Genomic DNA, 19,515 nt, shown 5'->3' on the forward strand with positions numbered 1-19,515 from the left:
CAAAGGAACAAAAAGAGAAGTAGGAGGATAGAAGATGAGCTGCCCCAGCGTGTAGACTAGGCGTGCAATGTCGAGCATGGGCTGCTTCGGCGGTACGTAGCGTAGGTATCTTGTAGGCATCGGTAGGGTACGAAGATACTTTGTGCTTTCGGTCGCAGATGGACCCTGGCGGCCGTGCTCCGATGTGACGCGACGCGCCGGATTCATTTAAATGTGGAACGCGCCGCTCGGGGCTGAGCGCGACTGCGGCCAATGGCAACCCCGCGGAGGCTCGGACCACTCCACGTCAAACTCCTCTCTTCTCAGTCTAGTCGGCCCCAGGCTTATCGTAACGACAAGTTCAGATGCGACGGTCGATAACGATTCGAGACATTCCTACCTACCGCAGTATTCGCACTCTGCTTGCATTGCATTGCCCTCGAGCCTGGCCGCCCTCCTCCGACGTCGCTCCTTTAGCCGCCTTTACTAAACGCTATCCTGGTTTCCACCTATCCTTTGCTACCTATTGATTGATTGATTGTTCTTGGATTGCGAATGTTTGTTTGCTAGCACAGACCACGCCAACACCCACCCGCAATCGATCGAGCCTTGCGCCCCGACGAAGCTGACCAGGCCGGCCGGCGGGTCATGGACCTTGTGGCGTCGAAGCCCCATCACGTCGTCTTCCCTAGGAAAGTCAGGAAGACGTGCACTGCGCTGCCCGCCACGTCGTGGTGATATCCCGGCAACATGCCTCCTGGTTGGTTGCTCCCAGAACATACCACGCTCACTCGCAGATCAACATCATAACATTGAAGCAGCCGCCCCGCCCAACGAGCCTCATTGGCCTCCCCGGTCCCCTCACGAAGCCCTCCTCGGCACACCAGGCGGCCGCGAGCGCCTACGACGCCTTGCCAACCGAACATCACCCTCTCCGTCGCCGCTCAAGAGAGGACGCGCAAATTCCACCTTGTCAGCACGGTCCGTGAATTTATTAGACGAGATGGACGACCAGGAGGACGAGGACGAGGATGAGGAAACGCTTCAGCTGAAGCTGCAGGAGATCCAGGCGAGGTTACGATTAAAAAAACTACAGAGCGCGAGGGAGAAGACGGCAGGTGCTGCTGCTGCCCTCTCTCTCTCCCCGAGGCGCAGAACCCCGCCGCCGGCCCAACCAAGACCGGTATCGAGGGGTTTGGGGCTTGGCGCAAGCCGCATAGCCACCCGGCCGGAGTCGCAGGCCGCGGTCGAGGTGCCCGTTTCTCCCGTCCGGAATATGAAGCCTGCGCAGCCGCAAACATCACCTAGCCGGGTTCTCCTCGGGATCGACAAAGGGCTCAAGGCGAAGGACATATCGCTGAAGAGAGCGCCAAGTGTGCTGCGCAGGACCGCGACTTCACAAGACGGACAGCAACAGTTCGGTGGCTACCTCCAAAGATCGAGGACCCCGGCGCAGCTGAACGCATCCGACATCCCTCGGCCGTTGAGCTTCAACGAGAGGCTGGCCGCGGCGAGATCGCAGGAGACTGACCGCCAGGACTTGAGAGACAGGGTCCGGCAGGTCAGGTCCAGCGCGTTCGAGATTGGGCAGAAGGAGATTGAAAAGCTCAAGGAGCAGGCAGTTGATATCCCAGAGCAGCCTGAGGTTGCGCCGCGGTTCACCAGGGAGGAGATCCTTGGCACTCAGATCAAGACGGATGCACAGAGGAAACTCGACACGGGGCCTGCCCTCCCTGCACCGCCGCCAAAGGACGAGGACGACCCGCAGGGCCTCTACGAGGCGCCGCCCGATTGGATGTTGGCGGGAGAAAACCCCAAGAAGGTCGCACCCGCGGATGTGCCCGAGGCCGAAGCATCGGCCTTTGAGCCATATTCTAGCTTTCACCTCTCGCAGCGCATCATCCCTCACCAGGTCCTGACAAGGCATCTGTCCGGAAAGAAGATCTTCAAGCTGCCAGAGCTGCTGCGAAACGTCAAGGCCCCCGATTTCCAGCTGCCCGACATTGAGCAGGATATTGTCGTCTTCGCCATCGTATCAAAAAAGTCGGAACCTCGCTCTCACAAGCCTCGGCCCGACCAAAATGGCAAGCAGACGGACCGAGGGAAGTACATGGTCATCACGCTTTGCGACCTCAAGTGGGAGTTGGAACTGTTTCTCTTCAACTCGGGGTTTAACCGATTCTGGAAGCTCACCGAGGGCACAGTGCTGGCGATCCTGAACCCGACCATCATGCCACCGCCAGTAGGCCGGGAGGCCACCGGCAAGTTCAGCCTGGTCATCAACTCCGACGCCGACACAATCATGGAGATTGGCAAAGCCCGCGACTTGGGCTTTTGCAAATCCATCAGGAAGGACGGAGAGTACTGCAACTCGTGGGTCAACAAGAAGCGGACCGAGTTTTGCGAGTTCCACACCAACGAGGCCATCACCAAACAGCGGGCGACGCGCATGGAGGTCAACTCGATGGACTTTGGCGGCATCGGCGAGAGGCATCGGTGGAACTCGCGCTCCGTTCGGGCGCCCGAGCCCGAGCAAAAGAATGGCAAATACGACCGGGAAACCCACAGCCACTGGTTCGCCACGAAATCGATGAGCTCCGCGCAGCTGATCGACGGGGCCCAGGCGCTCGCGGACAGGCGGGAGAAGGAGGAAGGGCTGAAGAAGAGGATGCTCCACCAAGAGCGGGAAAGGGGAATCATGCAGCGCCTGAGCAAAATCGGCGCCGGCGCCGGGAAGGAGTACATGAGGCAGACGGAGCGCAGCCGGTCCGCCGCGTCCGGGGCGCTGTCGTCGTCCGCCCCGTCATCGAGCATCGCCGACGAGCGTCAGAGGCTGGAAGCCAGGTCGGTGGGGTTGATGGCTGGCCGGAGCAAGGATCTGGCCATCCATCTGAGCCCCATCAAGCGTAAGAGGCCGCAGAGCGCGCAGTCCAGCTCCTCGGCCGGGGCATCGACGTCGATGACGTCGATGACGACGGGGGCCAAGACGGGCTTCGGGTGGGGCGGCAACCTGAAGGACAAGCTGGCCAAGATGAAGGAGGGCGACAAGCTGAGCAACGACAAGCCGCCCGTGCGGAAGAAGACGCGGTTCGTGACCGACAAGGGGATCCGCGAGGCCGGGAGGGAGAGCCTGGGGATGGACGTGCCGCAATCTGTTTCATTTGAAGACGACGATGACGATTTGATTATTGTTTGAGCAGCATTGGGGACTGGGTCAGGCGCGACGGGAAACGGGACAGGACGGGGTTGGACGGTTTAATGGCTCCCCGGGTAGAGCCCCGCTCAAAGCGGTATGGGTTTACAATTACGGCTTAAAGTAAAAGAATCAGACACTATTTGACCTCTTCTGTTTGCTGTGGCCGCCTGCCTGTGTGCTTCCTCGATGTCAATACCGGATGGGGGTTGCTTTTTCAACCGGATCGCCCCGTGTTCGTTCTCATAGTGTGTAATGTGAAGTGGGAGCGGCCCGGTGTCGGTACTGGGACGAGCCGGAGCTGGAGCCAAGTCGAGCTACTCCATTCGAGTCGGACTGTCCAATATGTATTCCTTGCCCCTCATCCGCCCCGGCTTCTGTTTATTCGGTGAGAGTTGGGCGAATCTTTAATGAGAGGAAGCCATGGACGGGTTGCGGGGTGGCAGGTCGAAGCACAGCAGCAGAGACATGAACTGACAAAAGAAGACCGAGGAGAGAAAAAAGCGGACGGGTTTGTCGTCGCCGTTTAGTATTTTGGTCAAGGGGAACAGGGCATCCGCAAGAAGTGGCTTTTCTGTCAGTTTACAAGTTGAAAGATAATTAAAAGTAATTATGATTCCCTGACCCGATCATTGCTGCAATTATTAACTAGCATATTGTCCTATATCATGAAGTGTCGCTTTTCAGTTCAAACAACACGAGCTGAAGATACACCAACGACATAGAGCACTCCGTCGCTCGTCTGTGTATACCCTTCGAAACAAGGAGATTAGTATGTACTTTGTAGAAGCCTGCACCGCCAACCTCACGCCCTCGACCCAGCCGCGTAGCTCGGCGGCCTGGCATCCTTGCCCCTCCCCCACCCCGACTCCCTGTCCCCGAGGGTGAGCTCCAGCGTGCGGCCCTGGCTGAAGAGGTCGTGCCCGATCCAGCTCCTCGTGTACTCCCGCCCGTCCAGCCTCGCGCTCTGCACGTATATGTTCTTGTACGCGGCGTCGAACCCGACGCACCTGACGGTGGCCGTCTTCCCCGTGGCAGGGCTCTTGACGCTGACCTCCTCGAAGAAGGGCGGCGTGATGAGGTACACGTCCTGGCCGGCGACGGGGAACAGTCCCACGACGGAGAAGGCGAGGAAGGCGCCCATGGCGCCCGAGTCGTCGTTCCCCGGCAGCCCGCCGCGGGTGGAGTTGAAGGCCGAGGGGATGTACTGGTGGATGCGCTCCGCCGAGAGGCCCGGGCGGCCGGCGTAGTGGTAGAGGTAGACGGTGAGGAAGACGGGCTCGTTGGATATGTCGGCCAGCGGCGAGGCGTGGAAGTAGTTCAGGCGGGAGACGAAGGCGTCGTCGCCGCCCATCAGGTCGATCAGCGTCGAGGTCGCGTGGGGGACGGTGCTAGATGGGGTTTAGATCAAACTATCTGTTCAAGGAGCGGATTGGTGCACACTCACAACTGATACTGCCAGATGCTGGCCTCGAACGTCTCGCTCGGGTTGGTCGTCAGGGAGCAGAAGCCGGCGAGGGTCGAGCAGGCTATCGGGTCCTGGAAGCCCCACGTCCCGTTCATGTACTTTGGCTGGAAGAAGCCGGCGAAGCCCGTGTCGGTCCCGTTGATCAGGGACTTCTGGTCGGCCCGCCACAGGTTCTGCCAGTTCATGCTCCGCGACATGTACTTGTCGCGCAGCTGGCCCTCGCCCAGCCCGCCCGCCAGCGCCGCGAGGCAGTAGTCGTTGTACGAGTACTCGAGGGTCCGGGACACGCTCCTCGAGTTGGTCCCGGAGCCGGCCGGGTCGAAGTCGAGGTACGGGATGTAGCCGAGGGCCTTCCAGCTCGCGAGCCCGCCGCGGCCCTGGTACGACCACTCGCGCGGCTCGTCCTCGGCGTCCTTGGTGACGGCCTCGAGGGCAAGCCTCCAGTCGATGGACGTCAGGTTCTTGACGTAGGCGTCGGCGATGACCACGTCGGCGTTGGAGCCCCCCTGCGTCCAGCCCTTGCACAGGGACATGCGGCAGTCCGGCAGCCAGCCCTCGTGCCTGTAGATGTCGAGCATCGAGTTGACCATCTGCGCCTGGGCGGCCGGGTCGATCACGGTGAGCAGGGGGTGCTGGGCGCGGAAGCTGTCCCACATGCTGCGCGGCTGTCAGTGGGTGGAGAAAGGGGGGGGACGCTCGCAGGTCGATCCACTGACCAGTAAAACGAGTCAAAGTACGGCACGCCGCTGTCCCAGTACGGGTTCTCGCCGGTGTAGTTCTGGGGGGAGATCATGTTGCGGTACAGCCCGCTCCAGAAACTCTTCTGGAGGTCCTCGGTCGCGCCGCCCGGCTTGACCGAGACGGGGCCCAGCTTCGCCCTCCACGCGTCCTTGGCCGTCTTGACGAGCGCGTCGAAGCCGCTCGCCGGGTCCGGGATCTCCCTCTCGGCGCTGCGGCACGCCTGCTCGGCGCTCCTGAACGACACGCCGACCCTGGCGGTGACGGTGTCGTCGGCCAGCTCCTTGAACCGGACGAACCCGCCGGCCTCGAGGTAGAACATGTTGAAGCCGCGGGCCACGGACAGCTCCTTGGGCTCGTTGCCGGCGCGGCTGTTGACCCAGACGCCCGTGTCGAATACCTTTGCCCCGAAGAAGTCGACGCAGTAGTGCAGCGCGTACGACCCGGCGCCGAAGCTGGGCAGGAACGTCCCGTTGCCGACCATCCGGCCCGTGGGCGTGTCGACCTTGACCGAGGCGTTCTGCCTGCTCGCCCAGAGGTCCGTCAGGTCCAGCATGACGAGCGGGTGCTGCGCGCCGCCGCCGCCGCTGCCCGGGGGGAACCGGAACCGCAGGAGCGCCGCGTGCTCGGACACGGCCATGTCGGCGCGCACGCCCGACGCCAGCTCGACGGCGAAGTAGCCCGGCTCGGCGACGGTGCGGTCCGGGACGACGGGCGTGGCGCGGTCGCCGACGCGGAACCGGCAGGCGTTGAGGTCGTCGCCCGGGCAGACCTGCGGGAACAGCGGGAAGTTGCCCAGGCTCGGGTTGCCGCCGGTGCCGCTGTCGTGGACGACGCTGAAGCCGGTGACGCTGCTCCCGTCGGTCGCGAAGCCGCCCGTCTTCTCGCCGTCGACGTCGGCGACGGCCTTGGCGAGCCCGTACGGCAGCGTCGCGCCCGCGAAGACGTTGCCGCCGCGCCGGGAGCCAATCAGGGGGTCGACGAGGGCCAGCGGGTCGAACGGCTGGCAGGCGCCCGCCGCGACGAGGGCGGCGAGCGAGGCGAGCTGGCGCATGGCGCAGGCCGTGCAGCGGACACGCGGTGGGGAAGATCGGACGGTAGGAGGGCTGGATGAGAGGTGCGAGAGGGAGAGGCTGATGGAGGGAGTGACTCTGCTCGCGATGAAGTTTCTAGTATAAGCAGAGCCTGTCTTTAAGAGAGAAAGCTACTACATAAGGGTGTTGAAGTTGAGGGACGAACACTGCGATTCAACTCATCTTTCTCTATCACACACTCACACTCACACTCACACAACACACGCATCGACCGCACGGAGACCCCGGCAACATTATTCTAGCTGGCAAACCTTAGCCTTCGACCCCGCGCGCTGCTCTCCCGTGTAGGTGGCAGGTGGTAGTATTCCTGGTGATCACCGCGATAGCTCGGAAAACCAATGGCTGTGAGAGCAGCCGGGCTGTCGATCGCCGGCCACGAAGGCACCGCGTTGCGACTTACACCCTTTCACGTATCACGTCCGCTGCAGTGCGTGCATGGCCGGAGATCCGGGTAAATAGCTGCGTGTCCGACGGTCTGCAGGCACATGCACGACACTGGCAAGAGATAGGAGAGCATCGCACGCTTTGCATGGCCTCCCATCGATAAGTCGGATTCCGAGCCAGCATGGCCGGGTACCGGTAGTCGAGTCCTGTTGTCGAATGCCGGAGGTACTGGGTTGGCATCCAGAGTTGTCTTGTTTGAATGTTTCCAAGCGGTCCACGGTTGTTTGAAGACGGACGGAAAAGAAGACGAGCCGGCCGGGATCCGTCTACTAAAGGCCCCTAGCTCGTTTCTATTACAGGGGTAGCTCGGCCAGAGAGACTCCCCCGCAGCCGCCGCCCTCCCGTCCCCCAGCTGCAAGCATCAGCTAATTAACACGCCAACCGCCCCGGCAGCTCGTTGGGTGAATCTCACTCACCCGCTCGCTCACTCACTCCCCTGCTTGTGATTTCATCCTCGCGGGATGCAGATGGACCTACATGAAAAATCAAGCCACAGATGCACATCGTCGTCCGAAGTCCGTCGTGCTCCAAATGAGATGAACCGCAGCGCGTCAAACTCCCCCAGCGGTGCTGGATGTCGAAGGGCCCCCTGGCGGCTGTGCGCCCGAAACACCCAATGCTCCAGCTTGGCCCCCGGAAAATCGCCCCGTGGATGGAGTGAGAGAGAGGAGAGAGAGGACACCTGGGCCTTTGATATTTCAATCAAGCTCCGGACTCTTCACATTCATCTTTCCACCTTGTTTCAACCTCACTCTCATTTCAAAAGACGTCTCCTCTCACTGCGCGCTAGCCTGCGAACCAAGCGATTCATAATCCGCTCATAGCCACTCGCCGCCACGATGCTGGACATCTACCAGCTCAACCTCGCGGGCCTGCTCCTCGCCTGCGGCGTCCTGTTCGCCCAGAGAGGTCAAGAGAAGGACAAGGCATCGAAGGAAAATGAGAAGAAGGACACCAAGCAGAAGAAGAAGCAGCAGCAGGACTCCCAGTGGTCGTTCTACGTAGTCTACGCCCTCGTCATGGGCTCAGACTGGCTCCAGGTACGACTGAAAATTGATAACACATGACACACACCCCAAACCATCGCGCCGAAAGGAACAAAAAACGAAGATTCGCGGCTCACTGACACCGCCTCCAGGGCCCATTCCTCTACTCCCTCTACAAGAACGAGCACGGCGTCTCCTCGGACCTCGTGCCGACGCTCTTCACCACGGGCTTCGTCTCGGGCGCCGTGGGCGGCTACTTCATCGGCTCCCTGGCCGACCGCCACGGCCGCAGGGCCAGCTGCCTCTTCTTCTGCGCCGCCTACGCCCTCTCGTGCCTCCTCACCACCGTCCCCAGCCTGCCGCTGCTCTTCGCCGGCCGCGTCCTCGGCGGCCTGGGCACGAGCCTGCTCTTCAGCGTCTTCGAGAGCTGGATGGTCACCGACTTCCACGACCGCCGCCTCGCCGACAAGGGCCTCGACCTGTCGCGGACCTTCGGCCTCATGAGCACCGTCAACAGCGTCGTCGCCATCGTGAGCGGCGTCGCGAGCGAGTGGCTCGTCTCCGCCACGGGGACGCGCAAGGCGCCCTTCCTGGCCAGCGTGGCCCTGCTTGCCTTTGCCGCCGTCGTCATTTCCACCCAATGGGTAAGCGCATTTCATTTCATGAAGAAAATATCCATCGTGTCTTGGGACTGCGAGGCTGACCGGGCGAAACAAAAAAACACAGGACGAAAACTACGGCTCGGCAGGACAGGCGTCCCCCTCGGACGCATCCAAGGGCAAGCCCAAGAAGGCCGCAAGCCTCTGGACCACCATGACCGACAGGCGCGTCCTCACCATCGGGCTCGCCTCGACAATGTTCGAGGGCTCCATGTACCTCTTCGTGGTCCTCTGGAGCCCCGTCCTCGTCGCCGCGTCGTCGTCGCCCGAGACGCTCCCCTACGGCATCATCTTCGCCGCCTTCATGGCCTCCACCCTCCTCGCCTCCCTCCTGTACCCGCGCCTCTCGGCCCTGGTCTCCACCCCGTCCCGCCTGCTCCTGTGCGTCCTCCTCGCCGCCAACGTCGTCTTCCTCGCCCTCGGCACCGGCGGCCCGCGCCCGGAGCAGGTCACCTTCTGGCTCTTCTGCCTCTTCGAGGCCTGCGTCGGCCTGTACTTCCCGTCCATGGGCTACCTCAAGGGCAAGGTCGTCGACGACGGCGTGAGGGCCCAGGTGTACGGCGTGCTGCGCATCCCGCTCAACGTCTTCGTCGTCGTGAGCCTCATGTTCAGCAGCGACGACCAGGCCGGCCGCGTGTTCTTCGTGTGCGGCATGCTGCTCCAGGCGAGCTGCGGCGCGCTGTGGCTCATGGGCGGACAGGACGTGTAGGTAGACTGGGGGCGGGGTTGTGCGTGCGCGAATGCAAAGAGAGTGAGAGGGAGAGGGTACGGAAAACAGGTATTCTAAAATGATGAGATGCGCAATACCAATAGAACAAGTTTGATTCCAAGTCACAAAACCCGCCGTGCCAGGGCCATCGGTCGTCAGCCCGCCCAACGCAGCCCAGGCGACCGACGACGTCCTCACCGACTGACGTCCACTTAAGCGCCCGTGAGACACGCCGTCTCACGAAACCCATCGGGCCGTTTAAACCTCGCCCGCCCGACCGCCCTGTTGCCGGGTCTCGTCGTGCCAGGGCTCGGTCCTGGTTGACTGGTCATTCCCCCCCAAACCCGTCCGACGTTTCGCAGGCGCGGACACATCGCGTCTCTGGAACCGAGCGACGTGTGCACCGGAGACACCCCCAGGGCGCCGGGCGTGAGGCGGAATCAACGTCGTCTGACGGATCGATCACGAGGCGGGCACAAAAACCCCCCGTAGGAGCTGTCTCATTCTCAAACTTGACAGGACCGTTTGTTCTTGTCTCTGTGTGTACCGTGATTTCTCTATCAGACAAACATTCGCCTCACTTCTTGTCCAACACCTGGGAAACAAAACACCTCGGAGAAAAACAACACCCAGCCATCTATCCCCCGCCCGCCTGCCAATAAGCACAACGCCTGTACACAGCCAGTGTGTCAAAGGGAACCTCCGCAAGAGCCGTCTAGTCATCAACAGGCATAGGCCGCGCCATCGCGGGCCGACTCCGCGCAGCACCAAACGTCGGCAGTTCGTCTGGCGAGTCCGGCGGAACGACGTCCACGTCCTCCACCTCGATCCTTAAACTCGGCACGCGATCCAGCGGCGTCGTGGTGCCATCGATCTACGAAGCGAAAGGCCGTCAGCCACGAAACCGAACCCTCCACGGGGCTCCCAGGGGGAACGGGTGCCACGGTCGCACTCACCTTCCTGATGACGACCTCTAGCCCCTCCTCGATCGCCTCCACGACCCCCTTCGTCGACAGCCCGCGCACGCCGGCCGCCTCAATGCCCCTGCTCAGGGGAATCTCGTCGTAGCTCCTCCCCCGCCGGGGCATGTCTAGCAACGTGAACGACCCGGCCAGCCTGCCCCCCAGAAACAGCTGCACCTGGCACGGCAGCTCCAGCTCGCCCCTCTCGACCTCGACCTTGGCGAAGTACTCCCTCCTCCGCGCGGCAGCTCCGCGCCACCCGGCCCCCCTGAAGGAGGACTGCCGCTCCCGCGGGCCGTACAGGCTGTTCACCGTCCTGCTGACCGCCATCTTGGTCTCCCCCGGCGCCTGGTCCCAGAATCTCATGGGCGCGTACGTGTACCCCCAGTCGCGGACGTGCGCCACGGACTCGCTCGTGAGCGCGTCGCCCCCCGCCCCGACAAAGGGCCACAGCGGGGAGCGCGGCGTGACGGTCGTCCCGGCGGGCGTCGCGAACATCTCGTACGAGGGGTACGAGAAGTGCATCCTCGCGTTCTCGAAGTGAAGGGCCTGCCAGAAGGCCACGAGGCGGTCCACGTTGGCGTGGTGTAGCCAGCTTTTCGTCTGGGGTCAGACGCGAGGATCAAGAGGGGGGAGGGATGAAAGGGGCTCCGTAGATTCACTTACAATAGGGGCTCGAAAGCCGAGGTGGAGAGGTAGACGAGGTCCTCGCCGCACGCTGCCGCGACGTGGATCTCCCCATGTGGCCCCTCGAAGTTGGCCCCCTGGGACTGAGCCGAAACCATCTCGTCAAAAGACTTGGACCTGACGAAGACATTGTACTGCGGATGGTCAGAGAAGACGCTCACCATATCAACTCCAGAAGCCGCCATGGTCTCCTAATCATGCCTGGTCACAAAAAGGTCCCGACTCACCACCTTTTCCCTCAAGTTGAAGCCCGCGAGCTTCTCGTTGGCCGTCTCGGGGTAGCTCTCCCCGTCCCTGACACACCGTTTCGTATGGTTGCTGCCGTCGAACCTGCCAAAGGCGCCATTGAGAGCTGACCTGGGGTAGTCGTAGCGGAACAGCGGGTTCCGGACGGCCACTCGCCGAACAGCGCCGCCCACGGGCTTGTTGACGACGACGGTCGGCATCGCCGTCGCGGGCGGGACGTGGTGGTCGGCCCCCCAGTCCCAGTAGGCTATGCGCAGGCTCTCGGCGGCTTCCATGTAGCGACGCCTGGAAGGCTCCGGGTAGGCGTCGGCGATGCGCTTGGCCTGGCGCACCAACACTTGCTGGAAGGGGAGGGGCGGGTGTCAGTCCTGCCGAGGGCGGTAGAAATGGAGACTGTGGAACGGCGTACGAACCTCGTAAAGCGAGAGATAGCCGCGGTGCCAGGTGCCAAACAGCTCTTGCTTGCGGGATTGTTAGCTGGGAACCCCACGGATGGTGCCGATATCAGCGACAACGCACATTGTGCGGGCAATACCCCGCGTCCGCCCCGGACTGCGGCCCTCCGCCAGACCACGCCATGTACGGCTGTCCATGAATACCTGGCATCGTCAGAAACAATGCCGTTGACAGAGAAACGGTAAGACAACGAACCGGCGATCTGGAAGTATGAGGTTGGGTCGGTCTCGTTTGCGTCTTGCATGGCCGTGAGCGCTCCGACGTAAAGGTCCCGGTGAGGCTGTCAGCGAGCTCGCAACCGTTCCTAACCCGAACCCGCAACCTTACCATTGTGGCCCTGCCTCGCTGTAAAGACTGTTGATGTTCCTCCGAACCGGCGTCTCGCCAGTCCGCATGTCGACGCCGGACCTCACACCCACAACGGGGTGGGTTTGCCCAGCCGCCGGCCACGGAGCGGCCATTAGGATGAAAAAGACAAGCGTCGGCCGGGGGATCATTGCGATATTAGGAGGAAGTGATCTGAAAAAGGTCGTAAAGCCAGGGGGCAAATAGAATCGAGTTTTCTATTGAGAGAATGCAGGGGAACGAAGGACGGGTTTTTATCTATTTCCATCGGGAGCGGCCAAGCTGCTCCTCACCCGTGCCGTCGTTGAGCAAACGACCGCCGCGGGATCTCTCCCATCACCGTGCCGTTACCGACCTTGTGGTATACAAATCCCAACATGTGGAAAGCCTCTGGCTCGAGCCGTCGCGCACCGTTGCGCCGCATGACGATGATGTCGATAAAGTCCCTCCTCCCAAGTACATTCGCGCATGATCAGCCGGCCATGGCGATCCCGCCCAGGAACGGTCCGTAGCACCAACTATCGACACTGACGGAAATAGCAACGGCGGCAGTTTGTGCCACGGCCCCTCCCAACAACGTGCTCGAAGGCCGTGCCGATGAGTCGCGGTCCCTCCAGGGAAGCGCTTGGCACAGAGTCCCCTTCCCGATGATAAGGAGAAGCGCAGGGAAACTTGGCGTCTCCAAATCCGGGAAACCCAGCGGATGGCTGCGTGCATATCACGAGCTGCGCAAGCCGGCAAAGCGACACCGCGGAAAGCGGAGCGGTCAGGCAGGCCCCGTCCTATGCATCCACAACCTCCTCGCCTCTCAGCCGGTACCCAATTCAAAGAGCTCCAGGTCGCCCTTCCCGCTTGCCGCCGATTCGCAGCCTTTACGACCTGGTGCTGCCGGCCACGACCTCTCCCCGGGTCGCACGAAAAGAAGCACCAGCTGTCGTTTACGCAGGGTTGCCGCTCTTCCGAGATGCAGGCGGCCGATGGTGCAACGGGGGCGGGGGCCACGAAACCCTTGGGGTTTTGTTCTTCTTCGTTTTCGTTCCCTGTTTTTCTTCACCGCCCCCAAGGAAGCTCTGAATGTTCGGGCGCCCAATCGAGAGACGGCATTGGCCGAGGCGACACGATGCTGTTCTGCTCAGGGGGCCGCGGATGATCATGCCGCGCGAGGCGCACGAGGAGCTCTGACGTGGGCAAAGGTAGGCCCGTCCTATCGCGGTCACAAACTGCGAGTGCGCTTCCTGGCGTGTTTTTCTGCTGGAACGTGTGCAATCGTGCTGCCAGGTAGCAGCAAACACCGAGAAGAAGGCCTGCGAGAATTCGACCATGTGAGGAGGATGGTCTCCAGACATGATACAAAACCGACCATCATCACATCATATTAAGTAATGTCTTTTTGGTGTCAGACAAATCGATTAGTTGGAGAGGCCTTTTGGAGACAAGCTGTGCTGCTTCGCGTGCTTGATGGATTCTTCACTCTTTGACACGGCCTGATTTAGATGACTACCCAGTAACCAACGGTCTGATCTTGCTTTGGTTGAATATGCTAGTAATATTAAATACGATATGATGAACATCTTTTGAGGCCAAATTTCTCCTTCGGCAATATAACTTTTGGTTGAAGTAGGAAACAAGGATGAAGAAGTGACCGGAGAGCCGCTGTCCAAGACGGCTCCGACATAAGGAAAACGCCAGTGAGCCTTGCCAGAAAGACCATTGGCTTTTCTTTTTTGGGGGGGAGGGTGCATGAAATCTATGCACTGAATCCAACAAAAACCCAAGATCAATTTCGTAGCTTCCAGACCGCCATCTTCGCCCACGTCAGCGCATCGAGTCGGGACGCTGCTTGTGGTCCTCTCTCTGCGTTGGCTCTGGGCCCGTCGACAGCGAGGTCCCATATTTAGAGAGACTTCTCAAGAATGACAAGGTCGCGGAAACCCTCTTTCCACTTCTTCATCTGCTCCGTCGTCGGCTTTGGCAGGGGGCTCCGGGCCACGCCTCCGTAGCCCAACCACGACTGGAGGCCGGCCTTTACGCCGACGACGCCCCCTTGGATGGCAGTCCAGTCGCCCTGTGACACGATCTCCTGCATGTCCTGGGCTTCTTGGACCTTGCCCTCTTGGTAGAGCTCAATGGTTCTGATGCAGGCCTTGGGGGCGATGTTGGCCAGCCCTGCGAGGATGCCATGGCCTCCGGCCACCAGCGACTGGATCGAGAAGTCGGCCGAGCCGGCGAGGACGAGGAAGTCGGGAGCATCGGCGCTGGAGCCCTTTGACAGCTTTCTCGTAGCGGCGGCGACACGGTTCAGCTTGCCCGTGTTCCCGCACGTGAGCTTGACCCCCACAATGTTCGGGTGCTGAGACAGCTTCACGATGACGTCGGAAGACAGGTCCAGCCCCCCGACGGCTCCCGGAAAGTTGTAGATGATGAGGGGAATCGGCGACGCATCTGCCACGGAGTTGAAGTATTCGAAAATGGTCTCCGACGACGGGGCAAACAGGCCGGCGTAATAGGAAGGCGGCAGGACAAGCGCATAGTCTCCGCCGGCAGCCCAGGCCTCGGTGCAGTACTGGATGGTCTCGCGAGTGCTCTGGCTCCCGCAGCCGACGATGATGGGCATGTGGGAGAACCCGGCGTCGCTGAGGGCCTGTCTGGTTGTCGCCGTGACGAGCTGGCGTTCGGCGTGTGTGAGATGGACCGCTTCTCCGTTCGACCCTTGGGTTGCAAGACCCGTCACACCGGCTTGGGCGAGTCGTACCGCATGGCGAGCAATGGTCTCGGTGTCGACGTTCTCAGTCCGGGGATCAAAGAAGCACATGGTTGGCACGTATACTCCAGGGACGAGCGGCCGGGTATCACGGAGGTCTTCCCCCAGCGAAGCGCTGTCATACGAACTGCTGAGAGGAGAATGCGACTCGGCCGCGGCCGCGCTGCCAATCTTGAGGTTCGATGAAGCGTTGGGACGGAAGGAGAGGTTGTTGAAGCCGGTTGTGAAACTACCCGCCGGTGACGGCGCATCTTTGTGAGGAGCCATGTTTACTGCAGCAGCTTGGCAGAAGATAGTCTGGTTCCCGAGTATGACAACAGGAAGCACGACGTAGGTTGTACAACGCGTGCTAGGTATGTGCAGAGCAAGGGTAGGATATGGCAAGAGGGCTAATAGGATAACAAGATAGGTCTATGGGGGCCAGGCACTGGCAGTGTATATGGGTTGGGGAAGTACGACACAACGAGGTTGCCAACATGTCGATTACTGCCAGAGGAAGGGGACATACGGAGCCTTTTATCATCGAGAGAAGGACAGAGACAGAAGGAGAGGGGGGAGGGAGGGAGGGATGGATGGGGCAAAAGATAACGCCCATCGAACTTGTTTGCTTGCTCGCCATGGCCCATGACAGTCTCGATGCAAGCTGGTGGCGGGCGGTCCTATGCAGCTTCATGTTTGCAGTGGCTCTTCCCGCACATCGAAGAAGCGTCGCCTGACTTCAGCAGGCAGACAGGACAGGCCTCGAACGAGACAAGCAGGTACATATTTTTTCTGGCTGGCATACACACTGAACAGACGCGCCACGCGAGTAGGAATAAGAAAGCAGGCCATTCTGACCACGTCAAGGATCTGTCGTGGACGGCCGTAGTACGAAGAAGTGCAGCAGAAGACCGGGATCCTTAGGAGATTTTAGCGCCCAGACCAGGGCGGTGCGACACAGTGCGTCGAGTTATAAGCAGGGCCGGTGCTTAGCCATGCAAGAAATGAGGCCGGTGTCTGCTAGCGGGAGGGTTGTGTGTGGGATGTCCAGAGCCAACGCTGGGCCATACCAGATCAGGCCAGAATGAGTTGGGGTCAAGCAGGACATTTGTCTTCTGGGGAACGCCCCCCAGACCCAGCTGGGTGGGGGTTAGCTCCAGCTGACCCCGGCATACCTTGCTCTCAACGCCGATTTCAGCTGAGGGGCCGCCAGCGTGATCGGGCTATTACAAACCCCGAAGGTTGACCATACATGCATCGTTACCGGGGGCTCGGAGTAGAGTCCGATCCTCACAGTGAGGCTGGAGGCACCGGGCAGATGAGAACTGGGCGGGACGTGAGACAAGGCCGACTTGGATATGAGAACTGGAGGTGACGAAGAGCTGGGTCGTAATTGGCAAATTTTGACGAGGGGATTTAAAACTGATTTGAATGTCGTTCCTGTATGGCAGGGCTGGCATTTCAAGCACGCTGGCAGGCATAAGGCGGCCGCTGGCCATTTGGTCCTTTTCGCCTCATACGCCCCCATATGGCTGGGTAGCCACACACTAGTATTGTTTCCTAGGGGTTCAAACCGTCGCATCATGCTGACAAGGCCGACCTCGCCAAAGTTTTGGACGCCGAATGGTACATGAGCGGAGAAGCCGGCATAAGCCAAGACCAGGCTGGCCATGCCGATGTGTTGCTTCGGCGGCGGAGTGAAGGAGTCGAGGCGAAGGTTGCCGACATTTCTTGAAGCGATGGCAGCCTTTGTGGTTTCTCAATCGAACGTGCCTTGCTGTCACAAAAGCCCCGCAAGGGTTTGTGTTGAAGGGGGCCTCTCGCCCGGCGGAAGACCCGAGTATTTGGAGCTGACCACCCCAGGCTGAAGATGCCCAGCAGGCTGAGTTCGTCGTGGTTATCTTTGTTTGGGATCGCTCGAAGCCCATGCATATGCGTTGGGAACGTGGGGGGGCATTTTTTGACGCAAAACGTGGAACGGAATTGGTCCAGATGAGCCACCGTGTCATCTTCGCCAGTAAAGATGGGTAGGAAGATATGGCTACAAGGTAATTTCCTGCGACTGAATAAAGCATCCGTTGAATGAGGCAGCGTGGTAAGGTAGCTGATGCCTACTCCCTGCCAGATCGGGGGATTCTCGCGCCCATCGGCGAAAAGACATCTTCCTCGCTGGCTGGTGTAGATTTACCTCGCGATCGGAGAATGATAGCGACCGAATGAGGGCCGTTTGAGGGTGGCACATCATGACGACGATGCCCTCGCCCGGTGACCACTAGACCAGCCAGACTTTGGGGCGACGGGGTCTTGGTGATAGGATCTGCGGATGAGATGGGTGTCGTCACGGAATGACACTCGCAGTCAAAACAGCCATTGCGCCGATCTGGCCTTGGTTCTTCGGGTGCCCCTGTCGAGCTGTTCCTGACGTGTCATTCCTCAGTAGTCGACTCTGAATGTGTCCGGAACAGCCAACTATCGTGAGATTGTGTCGGCGGGTGAGGACCACAATGGCCATTTGGCCAGACGTGCGTTATTGCAAATGATCAGTCAGTCAGTTTCTCAGACGAAAAAGCTCAGCAGCAGCCCAACAACCCCGACCACTGGTATTTTGCCTTCTTCCGAGGACAAGGCCAAGTGGGGAGTCACTGGCCGCCAATACGTCGACGGGCATATTCGGGGTCTCGCAGCCAATTGATTGCCGGCCACAGGTGAGAATAGCGGCCTGGTGCATGTCGCACGGGATCATGACGATTTTTCAGGGCATGTGACTTGAGAAATGCAGTGAATGAACTATGTCTGCACGTACTGAGACGAGAGGCACCTGGCCAGCAACGTCGAGCTCGCCAAGCGACAGAAAATGTCCGATTCGAACTGCAGTCCGCTAGGCCAGCGAAAGACGTAATGGGAATGCTGCATTGGATGGGCCCACTCCCGACTGGTGATGCTGGCCGTGAGTGACGTGACGAGACGAGACTGACGAAGCATTGAATGGGAGCCTGTCAAGTTGTCCTTGGGCGCGCTGCTTCTCCAATATCGTGCGGTCATCCGGAAACAATGGTTGGCATCTTGGGGTTGGAAGGTTGCAGTGGCATCCTTCGCAGAACGGGAGCAAGAGGAGCTGGAACCATTGTACCATGGGACGACAACGCAACAGATGCACGCCAAGTAAGTACCCAGTTCTCGCCATATTTAATGAGACCCTTGCTCACGTAAGCTCAAGTTGATGAACTGGAGGGCCGACCCGTTTCCTTTTTCCCTCCCGCCGTCCAGCATCGTAACGAGAGTCCACCTGTATTGAATGTCTGAGCTTCTCACGCTCTAAGGAAGATGGTCATCAGAGATATACTGCTGCTATTTGTGGGAACTCGGGTGTCTAGCGTTCTGGGAGCAGGCGTCTTCCGTTCCCGCTATTCATCTATATGATGTGAGAGTGCTTTCAGCCTCTGTTCCCAGTACTTCGATTCTCCCATTTCGTATATCATTGCCACGCCTCGCTGCCATTGAATTGACGCCCAGCTACCGCTATGAAAACTCGTCTTCATTTATTTTTGACTCGTGGCGGTCGGTTTTGAAGTGGCCTGGCTGGGTTCGCGAGAGGCGCCACACCCTGTCCACGGCCGCCGCACGCATACGGCGCTGCACTGCGCAAGAACAATGGTCGTCGTAAGCTCAGCAGCAGAGGTCGGGGTAAGACGATAGGAATAGGGATACCCCCCGCTTCCTTTTTCTACCTTATTGAGAAGCACGAGGCCCTCTAATTCGCTGCCAGAAAGCGGAGGCTTGTCGAGCCCTTGTCTTAAGAGCAAGGTTTGATACAAAAACAGTGTGAATCGAATCTGGATATGGCCAAATCCATGGATCCCATAGAGGATCGCTCGAAAGGCCGAAAGAGCGAAACAAGCAGCCGGTACCAGACACACAGCACACAGCGCGGTGCAGATGCAAGTCATCAACGAGCTAACCCGTCTTGAGATGTGCTGCTTCTAGATACTGCATGGCACAATGGAACTCCACTCTCATACTTCCAGATTAGGAACATGTCTCCGTCATGTGTCCGTAATGCCTTATTATCAGTTTTCCAAGCCAAAGTCCCCTTGTCTCTCCGAAATATGAAATGCAATGTAGTGGAGAGGGCCAGGCGTGTTATTTCGAACGGCACAGCAACTCAGACTGAGCCAGGCTGCAATCGCATCCCGGACGGATCGACAGTCTGACGGAGGCACTAACCCCCACGCTAACCAAAGATCCAAGAAGCTAGCATCTTTAGTTCGAGGGGTCTTTCTTGTCATGAGTCCTTCTTGTCGGCTAGCCAAGGGCGCTGGGGCCTCGAAATGCGCACTCCCAGGTCTGGTTATTGCCTCCTCACGTTCGAGGTGCTTGCTAAACCACGTCTCGGGTAGTGCCAGGCAGACAGGCACGGCTGGTCGTCGCCGTGTGTCTGCCCTTTATCATATCCGACATTTCTTTCCGTCTTACCCTGCATCCAATGAGTCCGGATCACCCGCTGCAGCTCCCTGGCACGGCAAGATATCACCGCCCTGTCACCGTCTGCCCGTTGATGACGGCCGCAGACGGCTCCGGTCAACATTGCTTTCCAGCCCCTGCTTCCATGGAAGCATCCTATTGCTTCGACTTTCGGGTGCATACATGGGCTCGTGACCAGCCAGGAGGCTGTACGTGTGCCCGAATCCTTGGCCCTTCACCTTGGTGTATTGACAGTGCAGGCCAATCTTGTTTCTCACAGTGTTTGTCCGCTCTCCAACCCCCCCGCCGTCAAGCATTTTGGCCTTCTCGTTGGCGCGCTCGCGAATA

At 59.9% G+C, this 19,515-nt stretch overlaps 5 protein-coding genes across 5 annotated transcripts; 2 read left to right on the top strand and 3 right to left on the bottom strand.

Moving 5' to 3' along the window:
* Window positions 1-729: 729 nt before the first annotated feature.
* On the top strand, window positions 730-3,175 carry EsH8_X_000196 (Mcm10/DnaG-type zinc finger protein; the record flags this gene model as incomplete). Its single annotated transcript, XM_083274284.1, has 2 exons — window positions 730-739; window positions 801-3,175. The coding sequence occupies 2 exons, from the start codon at window positions 730-732 to the stop codon at window positions 3,173-3,175; spliced, it is 2,385 nt and encodes a 794-aa protein (XP_083119676.1).
* Window positions 3,176-3,977: 802 nt separating this feature from the next.
* On the bottom strand, window positions 3,978-6,432 carry EsH8_X_000197 (GH92 family glycosyl hydrolase; the record flags this gene model as incomplete). Its single annotated transcript, XM_083274285.1, has 3 exons — window positions 3,978-4,563; window positions 4,620-5,297; window positions 5,357-6,432. 3 exons carry the CDS (start codon window positions 6,430-6,432, stop codon window positions 3,978-3,980), a joined length of 2,340 nt encoding a protein of 779 aa, XP_083119677.1.
* Window positions 6,433-7,755: 1,323 nt separating this feature from the next.
* On the top strand, window positions 7,756-9,270 carry EsH8_X_000198 (molybdate-anion transporter; the record flags this gene model as incomplete). Its single annotated transcript, XM_083274286.1, has 3 exons — window positions 7,756-7,956; window positions 8,055-8,546; window positions 8,629-9,270. The coding sequence occupies 3 exons, from the start codon at window positions 7,756-7,758 to the stop codon at window positions 9,268-9,270; spliced, it is 1,335 nt and encodes a 444-aa protein (XP_083119678.1).
* A 715-nt stretch (window positions 9,271-9,985) lies between these two features.
* On the bottom strand, window positions 9,986-12,390 carry EsH8_X_000199 (uncharacterized protein; the record flags this gene model as incomplete). The annotated part of the gene is made up of 5 exons (XM_083274287.1): window positions 9,986-10,144; window positions 10,227-10,827; window positions 10,899-11,053; window positions 11,147-11,506; window positions 12,322-12,390. The coding sequence occupies 5 exons, from the start codon at window positions 12,388-12,390 to the stop codon at window positions 9,986-9,988; spliced, it is 1,344 nt and encodes a 447-aa protein (XP_083119679.1).
* Window positions 12,391-13,860: 1,470 nt separating this feature from the next.
* Window positions 13,861-14,994, bottom strand: EsH8_X_000200 (dihydrodipicolinate synthase family protein; the record flags this gene model as incomplete). The annotated part of the gene is made up of 1 exon (XM_083274288.1): window positions 13,861-14,994. One exon carries the CDS (start codon window positions 14,992-14,994, stop codon window positions 13,861-13,863), a length of 1,134 nt encoding a protein of 377 aa, XP_083119680.1.
* Window positions 14,995-19,515: the final 4,521 nt, after the last annotated feature.

The sequence above is a fragment of the Colletotrichum jinshuiense genome, chromosome 10 (assembly GCF_051148585.1).
Source record: "Colletotrichum jinshuiense chromosome 10, complete sequence".
Taxonomy (NCBI): Eukaryota; Fungi; Ascomycota; class Sordariomycetes; order Glomerellales; family Glomerellaceae; genus Colletotrichum; species Colletotrichum jinshuiense.